The following is an 11,660-nucleotide window of genomic DNA, read 5'->3' as shown; positions in this document are numbered from 1 at the left end:
GAACATCATGAGCTACTATGCAAAGTTATTTTTTTGAAGCCCCCTACCTGCCAGTTTACATGCTTGCTTCAGAAAATTTAAATCTTATCTCATTTTCACGAGCCCCCCCCCCCCCACCTCTGAACCTGAGCCACCGGGCTGTGCCAGGGCGAGTCCATGCTTTAAGCCGGAACTGTTAATCAGATCCGTATCCTCTTCAAACCTAGTCCAAAACTATTAAAAATAAAAATTGTTTTCGATTGAATTTTCTTTATCCCTTAAAATGACTTTCATTTTTTTAAAATTAATTAGTGTCGATATTTTTGCTGGAACCATTTGAGTCAGGTTCCCTACCTCAAGCAAAGGTGAAGATAGACTTGGAAGTCAGGGGGGGGGGGCACGATGATGATGATGTCAATTCATATACACACATACAGGGGCGTCGGAAGTGTTTCGAACCTGTGGGTGCCCGTCTTGAGATTCATGTAGGAAATTTCGATTTTTGAATCAATTCTGTGGGTGCTCGAACCCGTTCTACAAACTTCCGCGGGTGCTCGAGCACCCCCGGCTCCGACGCCACTGCACACATATATATTAGATCTGCCCACTCCACTTTTGACGCTGGGGTCAGAGTCAAACGTGGAGTCGACTGATCTAATGTATAGATGAATTGACATCATCGTGCCCCCCCCAGACTTCCAAATTAATTTCTGGACCTAAGATAGAATGCGTGCCATTCGAAATTGCGCGCTAAATTCGATTTCTTTCTCTTCATGATCATTTCCATCAGTATGGAATGGGTAGTGTCACCTGTTAGCATAAAAATTAACTTTTACTTTCTATCTCTAGCTCTCGTTTACTAGATAGTCTGTAGATGGCAGCAAAACCTCGGTATTCAAAAACCGGATCAAATACAAAAGAAACAAGGAACTGTAAATTATTTGGAAAAATATATGGAATGATTCAAATTATTTTCTTCAACAAGGTAAAAAGAAGTTAGAAAACATTTTTTGATCAATCATTCTTACCGCGAATTAGAATGACGTATCTAGTACAGCCCTCGTTTTTAATTTGTTTACGTTATTATTTATAGCGACGTTAGAGCCGTCCACATCAGTCTGAAAACAACCTGCCGGTTTATTTTATTATATTTAAAAATTAAAAAAAGAATGGTTTACACGAAAGAGTATCTCGAAGAAAAATTGCAACGTGAACTGAAAGCTACGCACGTAGTACGTTATCCATTTTTTTATATTTTGTACTCGTATATGTAATTGGTGGCACTTGTTAATGTGGTGACGGAAAAGTGCCTCACACTCAGAGTTGATAGATACACACAACTATTGTTATCATTTAAAATAATCGTTAACACATTTACCTTTTTTCTATTGGTTATTATGATGTTGTTTCCAATAATTATGACGTATGAGAAACATGGTATTGAAATTTGAAAGAGGATATTCCGATCCCCACATATAGTAAACACATGATGCACCTGAGATAACCGGGACGTAACACGAAACCCATTAAGGAATAGCTTTATAGTACAATCTCTTTTCTCTTCTTTCTTTAAGAATTAAAAAGTCCGGAAGGAACACGAGAAGTCGCCAAGAGTGAAACAGAGTCATACTTTTAGACATTCAGTGAAAACTAAATTTAATTACCCTTATGGGCGCCAAGACCTCGGGTTGCAATCCTAATGCGACCCAATGCATAACGTAGGGAAATGAAAAGATTTTTTTATCGCTCACCCGTTTTTCTTTTTATCCTCGTTCCTCCAGGGCGCAGTAATAATCCACATTAGAAATCGAAAGAATCCTTAGAGCAAGGGATAGAGCAGGGGGTGCACCTTGGACCGATAACTTGACAAAGGTTTTTTGAAGAGATTCTTTGTTAGACTGCTCTGGGGAGCAGCGGATAAGTGTTGATTAGGGTAAGGGGCGTCACAAAGTGAAAAAAGTTTGAGAACGCCTGCCTTAGGGCATACACACATGTAATAATACACTTTATAAATCAAAATAACCATGAATACATTCACACATGCATCGACAGAATTGAATGGACAGTACACTCGTACTACCAAATTTAAAAAAAAAAATTAAAATGTGAAATTAAAATTCACCAGAAAAATAAATTTTGTTTTGTTTGAAGTTGCTAGGTCTCAGCCCAACAGAAGCAGTTTAACACTGTGAACAATGGGGAAAATAGTTCGTGCTGAAATGCGACTGTGAACAGAATATACAGCAGGGGCGTAGCCAGAAATTTCGTTCGGGGGGGACCACTTTCATTTCGGGGGGGGGGGGGACCAAAGTGACAGAACAATGGATTTGGCCATCTTTTTCCCTTTTTTCGGTCATTTTCTCACATTTCGGGGGGGGGGGGACTTGGGGGTCTGGTCCCCCCCCCCCTGGCTACGCCCTTGATATACAGCAACAGCATCACTGCTCGATGAGAGTTTACACAAAGTTCAATAATGCAATAGTTCAGAAAACGTCTCGTCCTATCGCTAACATACCTGCATCTGAATATGCAAATGAAACGTAAGAGGGAACAAAGTAAAATTTCTACAGCTATAATCATAGATGTGATTACACTTTTACTTTGTCATGATCCCTTACTCACGAATAAAATGCATCTGCTTATCGCAATGCAAATGTATTGGAATATTTATGAATAAATAAATGATAGCAGGGCCCAGCTTTGTGAGCTGTTATGCATCAATTTGATGATGACTCACAACATTCGGTCCCCGTCAGTGTTTTATTTATGTCGGCGCCCCTCTGCATCATCTAAGAATTCATAAAATATTTTGATCTGCAATTCTCTATGAAAAATGTTTGTATTGAGAACAATCCCAAATTATAAAATCATGATTTTATTGCCAGAAGACCTGTCATTTATGCGACCATAGCGAACAGTGCAACTGTCCAAAATAACTTTCCTCCTCTCACTTGAAACATTTTGATCCAGCTTTGTTGATCATGTGTTGCTCAAAAATTATTCACATTTATCTGTGACTTGTGGTTTACATTTATTATACAGGTTAAGTTTTCAGATTCTGAACAGAAAAATAATGGGAAGTAACCATACCCAAATGTGTGTGGAAGAATCTGCGACACATATCAACCAGCAAACAAACCGCAGAAAAATTTAAACATAGAATTTTCGAAACACGTGAGTAATGTCATGAAATTTTTTGTACTGGTCAAAACATGGACGTTTTCTGATAATGAGTTGTGATAACGCAGTATAAATTGTAATCAACTTAAGTGGGATTTGATCATCATGTGTCGAGTTAGAAAGGTTTTCCCCATTGAACTTATTATTTTGCCAACCATTGGGATAATGAATGTCGATTTAGGGGCCGTTCAAGTATTATGTAAGCAAATTTTTAGTCATTTTTGACCCCCTCCCCCCACCCCTTGTCAGCAAAATTTCGTCATCAGCTCTGCCTCTCTGAATCCTAACTCATATTTTCATAAGGGGTGGTTGATTACGTAAGCATTATCCAAAACCCCCCCCCCCTTGTCATCAAAAGTCAGCAAGAAACCCTCTCCCCCCCCATCGATGATGACGTAATACTTGAACGGCCCCCTTATCAAGGTTGCACCATATTTGATCACATCTTATATGCATACTACTAAATTACTTTGACTGATTGTATGATTGCTTTAATTTGAGATTTAAAGGTGCATCTCATTTTCTTGTAGGAAGTAGAAGATCTCTCTCAGTGTGGCTGTGGTGCAAAATTCAATGCTTTGATAGTATCGCCTGAATTTGAAGGGAAACCATTGCTCCAAAGGCATAGGCAAGTTTTTTTCTTTAGTGCATTACAAATACAGTAGAGCATCGACTATCCAAAACAATTGGGGGACTGGCGGTGTTTGCATAACTGATTTTTTGGATAAGGGGTCATTCAAGTATTACGTCAGCATCGAGGGGGGGGGGAGGGGGTTTCGGATCTGATGACAAGGAGGAGAGGGGGGGGGGTTTGAAGGTTGCTTATGTCATCAACCACCCGTTTTTGATGATATGAAATATTCTAAGCTGCTGACGAAATTTTGCTGATGGGGGGAGGGGGGTCAAAAATGGCTGAAAATCTGCTTACGTAATACTTGAATGGCCCCGAACCGATCAGTCACTGAAAAAAAATTGTACCAGCGTCATAGGAGCAACATGAAACAAATAAACAGTGATATTAAACACAAAACTGTATACATTTTGTCACACATCTTAAAAATTACAGAGAGAACTGACTAGCCAAGTTTGACAAGTTCAAAATGGTTGTTAAAGTAGGCCAGTGAAGGAAGTAAGTTCCAGTACAGTTTAGAGAAGTCCATAATTTTTCTTTTGCTTCAGAGCTGAGACTCATTTTCTTCCCACTAAATCACGCAAATGTTTTAAAAACAGCAATTGGACAGCATCACATTCTTTTCCTTGTTCTAACCATTTAATTCATGGCTTTTTAGCATTTTGAACATTTGGAAATTTTTCTAAAATTTTTCTTAGGTATCAGAGATTGAAATACTCTTGATTTTTTCAGATTTTACCACCTATCTTTGTATTCCCTTTAAGAATCATTATTTTAACGTTTGAAAGTACCTAAAGTTGAAAATTGCAATCCCCAATATCACAACAAACTTTCACAAATAGATGTTATAGGATTAACTTCTTTTGCTATAGTAAAAAGAATCTCAAATTTCACTAAGGTAATAAAGATTTTTTAGATTGGGGGGGGGGGGAAAGGCATATGCAAACTTTACTTTAATTTTTATGTTTACCTCCAGTTGTTATCACATTTGCTACCGCTTCTGGCATTTGATTTGCATTACATTGTATTACATATATAATTGATGTCCTGTCTGTGTGTGTATTTTCCGTGTACAAATCTACAATTTTAGATCGATCACTATCAAATTCTGCACGTATATACCATATGGGACACGACTTGAACAATAGGCTACTTTAAAAGTTTGTCAGAGCTGGGCAAATGCCCCAAATGGGCAAAAACTGTCGGGCAACAGTGGTTTCTGAGCCTCAGCAATCACTTTCAGAATGTTTACTTTGGTTATCGTAGTTCCCTAGCAATGCGTTTCAGACATGCATATGCCTTCACAATAGTTTGTCATTTCTTTATTGCTGCCCGTATTATGTATAATACAGTAATATCTTGACGGTTCTCTTACGAGTTGAATGGTGTCTTTATCCCAGATGCAATTAGGGTCACTGATTTGGGAATTCTCACTGACGAGTGGCTTAGGTTTTCTGAACATTGTTCAGTGATGGTCAAAAAAGCTAATAGAATGCTCGGTTTCATTTTCAAAAAGGTCTCTTCGCGTTCTCCTAAAGTCATTCTTCCGTTTTTTTGAGGCTTAGTTCGTCCTGGACTGGAGTTGGAAACCATACCCACAGAGGAACATAGACTTGGTTGAAGGGGTGCAGAGAAGAGCTACGTGTGTCCTTGTTGGCACATGGGGATTGACTTATGGAAGAGAGACTTCATTTTTTGAATGCTTACATTGGATCGAAGTGTTCAAAATTTTCAATGGGATGGATAGGATGGACCATGAACTTCTGGTACACTGCCAATCGACTGCTTTTACAAGGGGACACCAGTATCGATTGGTGAGGGACAATGCAAGGTTATGGTGTTGCAGGGAATTTTTCTCTAATAGGGTTGTTAATAAATGGAATAGCTTACCCCTGGAGGTAGTAAATTGTAACATAATTCGCACGTTTAAAAAGAAATATGATAAACATGTTGGGGTAAATCGAGAAGCTATCCATACTTAGAATAAGACAACCATAAGTATTCTTTAAGGGCATTGTATGATATTTTATCATGTGTATATATTATTTATAATTTTTGTTAATTGCATTTTCAATTGGGTTGCTGTATTTTTGAAATATATGACATCCATATTTTTATGGGCATTTTTTTCTCAGCTTTTCATGGGCATCTTTTTCTCAGCCAATCTTGTTTGGCAATTTGCCTGTTGTGGCGTTGTATTTGTATAAGTCGTCACTCAAGTTGTCAAGAAATTGTGATGGCCTAAGCGGAGTGTCATCGAATTGAATGCAATACTGTAAAATTTGTATAAATTAAAAGTATTATTATGATATTTATTCATATAAAAAAAAACAAAAATTACAATAATAACAAATTTATAAATTACAATAGAAAAAACCTGAATTTTTTTAGTTTTATTGCATTTAACTTATTATGGTTCAATACACAAGTACACTTGCGGTTTACAACAATTTTTTTTTTCAATTCAGACGAATCAGAGCAACTGTTAAAATAGTCAACTTTTTCTCCAGAACATTAATTTTACAATACATTTAGTTGTAGTGATTTGAATTCTTCAGCAGTAGTTAATGGTGTATAAGGTAATACACACACACACCTGATTTATTGACTTCCTCTGTGTCACTTTCGTCACTTAAGCTTTTCCTTTTTTGTTACATGAGGCTTTTATGGTCATTTTGGAACATATAAAAAAAATGGTTAATCAAGCTATTTCTTTGAAAAAAGCCATAGAAATCATCTATTCTCCACTCTCAAATTTTTCAGTAGTAACGAGTTAACCAAAATTAGTGACGAGTAAATGAGGGTTTAATGATGTTTTCTATGAAGGCTAGATAGGACAGAAGAAAATGGGACGACTTAACCGGAGTAATGACTTATTAGGGTGACAGCTTATCAAGATTTTACTGTAGTTCATTCCTTTATAATGGTTTGTCACTTTTTCAATCCTCCCAGTAATTAAAGAAAACCTGGGCAGCTAGTGTTTTTATATTGAGCTGGCATTGCAAGACTGATAGAAAATATTGATTCCAGAGTGATGAAAAAGATGGAATTTGTGAAAGAGTCTGATACTGTTTTTGTTATGTGCATGTACCAACCACATTTGTTGCAAAACATACAGGGTGTATAGCTAATTGTTGGTACCACAATTTACTGGCAAACCGTTGATTCTAGAAGCATACTTCTAATTAAAAAAAGTATCCAAATACCATGTGGACTTCAGATACGCCATTGATATTGCAATTGAGTATATAGTTATTAAACTAAAAGAAATAACTTTTTTATATGGACACCCTATGCTCAAAAAACCAATTAGAAAGTTGTTATGCTGTCTCTCTTGATGCAAGCATAGAAAATTCCGCATTTCCAAGTGCAATATTTTTCTCTGATTTTTGAATTCAAATATCTCAGCAAATATTGCACTCACAAACATGGAATTTTTTTGTTGGAATAGAGAGAGACAGCGTAACAACTTTCTAATTGGGTTTTTGAGCATAGAGTTGTCCATGTAAAAAGATAATTTTTTATTTTAATACCTATACAATCCTTTGCAATATGAATGACTTATCTGAGGTCCACACCCTATTTGGATACTTTTTTAATTGGAAGTATGCCTGTATAATCAATGGTAAACCAGAAAATTTTGTTTCCAGCTGTTAGCTATGGTCCCTTGTGTATTTCTTATTGTGCGTGTAATTAAAATTTTCTGTCATTTCCATATGAAGCCTAATATACCCTTATCTAAGTTGCATGGCTGTACTCTCCTTTGTTTGTAAAGGACATAACTATTCTCCTTGTATATGCTACATTTGACGCCACTCATTAGAATCACGGATAATGTTATCATTTAAGTATTCTTGTCACTTTCACAAAGTATGGAACAGATCAATATCATGACATGGGAAAAAAATTATTTTATAGTTATCACACAGGATTGCAGTTTATGCTATTAGTTTTTTTTTCTTCAAAAGTTTTCTTTTTGTATATTTTGAAGCTAAGGTTGAACCAGATTAATTTTTTCCCTTATAAGTTATTGTTATCAACATGCAAGACTATAGGTGGTCAGAATACTCTCTTGTTGAATAAAATTTCTTTACTCAGTTCACAATCTCCTAATTGAGCCGCAACAGTCACTATGGGGCATGTACATGTAATGCTTCTTTTGCAATGACTTTCCTATAATGAAGGGATGTGTAAGGTAAAAAAAAAGTCAATTTCTTCAGTTCTTAGTCAGTTTCTTTCAACTGATCATATTCACAGTTCTTCAGCTGAGAGACTTTCCATAAGGAATCTGTGGAACGTACCATACATCATAAAAAGTATCACAGTTCATGATATCCATTAGAAGATTTCATTCTAACTCCTCGAAAATTCTGAATTTAAAAAAAAAAAGAGATAAAGAGTATAATATCTTATAAAGGGAGAAAAACCATGCTAGAACTATGTGGAAAAAAATGTGGCATGATTGGACATTGTGCAACCAATTATGTGGGAATGAAAGCCTAAGTCGTCCCGTTCCTATACATCCTGTTCAACCAAACAGGATGTACGGCCATCATACTTGAAACCAGGACTTTTTCCGATATTTCAAAAGTCTGTGTCCTTTTTTAGAGTTGAACATTTTCTCGAATTTCTAGAAAAATACTGGGCAAATCTTTCTGGGCTAATTCGCATAAAGCTATGGGCTTATTTTTTAAATAATCAAATAACATTAAATAATTGAAATACAATTTGTGAAAAATCCCTTATTGTCCAGGTACTTTCAGTCACTAACTTAAATTATGACCCATATGATATTACATATATCTTTCTGTGTGTGAATTTTCATGACATTCAACTGGAATTTTTATATAAGTTGCACTATATATCTGGCTACCAAATTATGAAAAAATAAAATGTATATATTTTTTTGTGCATGCATGATCCAAAATGACTAACTAAAAATTCTCATATCTCATTGAATAATAAATTGTCACATTTTAAATTCCGACACAGGATGTCTTGTGTGTAGTGCCAATTTTTCTGTGCATTTCATAAAAATTGGTTGAAAACTTGCCATGTTATAAGTAAAAAACATACATTAAAAATTGGAATTTTTGTAGAAAACATTTATATCATTGTGAATATACATGCTATTCTCATGAAAATACACACAAGTATTGTGCAAAGCTAGTACAATATTTTGTGAAAGTTATTAGCAGTTTTAAAAACCCAGTATTATTAAAAACATTTACAGTTTTTTACCATACAGGGTTGATCAAAAAATTTTTTTCTTATTTAATTTTATTCGCTAAATGTACTCTACAAAATTTTCTTTGGAAATTGTTAATTTCAGAACGATTTGCCCCCCAGTATTATTCTAGAAATTTGAGAAAATGTCTAAAAACTCCAAAAAGGACAGATTTTTGGAAACATAGTGTAGTTATCAATTAGTCATTGTTAGCGAAACCCCCCCCCCCTGATGTGATCACATTAAGTGGCATGCACTGTACATTCCTTCCATCTGAAGCAGTTTAGAATAAATAGATTGTTGCATCAGTCTTAGAATGTATGTTTTATTGACAAATTATCATTATCAATTAAATGGACTTTTCTGGGTATTATGCTGAGGTGAACTCGGGAAGAAAAGTTTACTGTCTCCGCCAAGAATAGAATTCTGGTTCTTCTGCATTCCCTGTATGTGCCCTACCTCATACACCATGAGAGACATAGCTTAGCTTTCCTTATTTCATGTACATTTGGATCTCTCATGGTATATAAGCTAGTACACTTGTCCAGACTTGAGTTTCATTTCTTGGTAGAAACAGCAAACTTTTCTCCTTGAGTTCGCCTTGGCATTATATAGAAAAGTCTCTTTCCTTGACGAGAAAAATCTCTCGCTGTAGATGTAGATTATTATTATTTTTATATAAATACTTTATTCATGTGATTTGTTAAGATATTATTTTATGAAAGAAATATTTCTGGTGTGAGCACTTTTAATGAATAAATAAAATCAATGTTTCACCAGTATGAGTATTAGTGATGGACATCTCCAGATGTTAATGATCTTGGCACTTGTGAAATGCTTGTCACTCGTGCAGGCAAAATGTTGAGTTTATGTACTTATTCAAAATGACCTAACAACCTCAAATTCTTCCACTAATATTGATCATGATCGTAGAGTCACATGCATTTTAAATGTTCAGAAGTTATATATTTTTTTTGTTTGACTTTAAAGAAAATTTCACTTATTCTTAATTTTGCAATTATAGGATGGTTAATGAAATTCTAAAAGAAGAAATGCAGTCCATACATGCATTCACTCAAAAGACACTCACACCTGAACAGTGGGAAAAGCAAAAAAGCTCCTAAATGCATATTTTTTGTATCTGTCATAGAATAAATGTTTTTTCCCTTTTCTTCAAAAGCATTTGCTTCTTTACTCAATAAATTGAGAGGATTAATGAATGTGTGATCTCTTGAATTCTGTGGTGTTTGGTCAGAACATGATAACTCCAAAATCACATTTTTGAGGTATAAGCATTGTCATTTAAAAATCAAAAATAAAGCATACACACAAATACAAATGGAAGTATCATACATCAGCATGTTGGTTATCCGTAAGCACATATTTGTGCATTTATCTCATTCCTAATTAGTTATAATTATAAAGACTTACTTTTAGAGCAAAAAACCATTTTTTGGAAGATATGTTCTGACCATATCTCTAAACACTACAGAATTATGATGCTAGTGTTAGTTCGTTTATCATATCTGATATATATATATATTTTAAATTTTCAATTCTCGCTGTGACATGGTACTGCCGATGTTAAAAATATTATTTGAATATTTTACAAACAGGCTCCTTTAAAAGTAAGTGGAAAATTCTTTTCTGGTTTCTTCAAAAAACGTAAAATAAAGTGATTATTTGTGCCTATGGTTGTGTTTAGTCATGCCATTTCAGCATTACTACTGCTTCTTATCATTGAGAGATTGGTTGATTTTGGACATGTTTTCTGAGTTATTTTTTATTTAGGATTATATGGATGTAGTCTGCACCATCTGGACTACTTGTGTATCATTAGAGTATCTGGTTAAAAGATCAAATATACTGTCATGAAAATTGCGAAATAAGTGATCATCAAGATGATTTTATAGTCTGAGGACGTTGAGAGCAAAGTGTGTCTTTTTCACGCTAATTTCACAATTCACATATTTTAGCATTTCTCAACCTATTCTGCAAGCAGATTTGTAAATTCCGACGCAATTGAATCATTTATATCTGAAAGCGGAATAATCCGTGAATTTGTATGTGCCCGTTATCACTGAAGGCGGGATAATCCGCTTATATAGGATGTGACTGTCCATCTTATCGAAGGTACGGAGACTTTGCCAGAGGTAGCGAATCAGAGGGACATGCAAATGTTTCAAAATCATTCAATTGTATGCAACCAAATTAATATTAGTAGTTTTTATATAGGTTCAAATAAAAAAATTAGACCTACAAACATAACTTAGTGGTCCGTTAAATTGTTTCAGACGGTTTACTGGTCCTGGAGGTTCAGAAAGGTTGAGGAAAAAGGTTCATATTTCTCACTTCTCATAGATGAGAATATTTTTGATTTGAAGTTAATCAAGAACGAAATTTTTTGAAGGAAAATACAACAAGAAAATTAGGCTCGCAACTGTGGCGAGGTCCATTTTTTTTTATATGAATGAAGAGAGGAATTGTGTTTCGTATATAATTATTATTCGTTCTTAAGTTTCTTATAATTGTTATAAGAATATTCCGTATTTTAACGTTAATAAAGAACCCTTACCCCAGATTTTTTGGGCTTAGAATTTGGAACAAAAATTTTCAAAGATATTTTTTATCTTAAGATATTTA

At 34.9% G+C, this 11,660-nt stretch overlaps 1 protein-coding gene across 1 annotated transcript; it reads left to right on the top strand.

Moving 5' to 3' along the window:
• The first annotated feature begins 1,078 nt into the window (after window positions 1-1,078).
• Window positions 1,079-10,708, top strand: LOC149078934 (bolA-like protein 2). The gene is made up of 3 exons (XM_089240524.1): window positions 1,079-1,211; window positions 3,690-3,787; window positions 10,042-10,708. The coding sequence occupies exons 1-3, from the start codon at window positions 1,149-1,151 to the stop codon at window positions 10,139-10,141; spliced, it is 261 nt and encodes an 86-aa protein (XP_089096650.1). The 5' UTR covers window positions 1,079-1,148; the 3' UTR covers window positions 10,142-10,708.
• The last annotated feature ends 952 nt before the right edge of the window (window positions 10,709-11,660 follow it).

The sequence above is a fragment of the Pholcus phalangioides genome, unplaced genomic scaffold (genome assembly GCF_987345545.1).
Source record: "Pholcus phalangioides strain wild (caught in Gottingen) unplaced genomic scaffold, Ppha-v1.0 ptg000013l_1, whole genome shotgun sequence".
NCBI lineage: Eukaryota > Metazoa > Arthropoda > Arachnida > Araneae > Pholcidae > Pholcus > Pholcus phalangioides.
Note: the sequence above shows the minus strand (reverse complement) of the source record. Positions and strands in the feature narration are given on the sequence as shown.

Coding starts and splice junctions, on each gene's coding strand:
- LOC149078934 (XM_089240524.1), top strand. CDS start 1,149: ATGGTTTACACGAAAGAGTATCTCGAAGAAAAATTGCAACGTGAACTG. Junction 1,212..3,689: donor AACTGAAAGCTACGCACGTA/GTACGTTATCCA, acceptor ATTTTCTTGTAG/GAAGTAGAAGATCTCTCTCA. Junction 3,788..10,041: donor CCATTGCTCCAAAGGCATAG/GCAAGTTTTTTT, acceptor TTGCAATTATAG/GATGGTTAATGAAATTCTAA.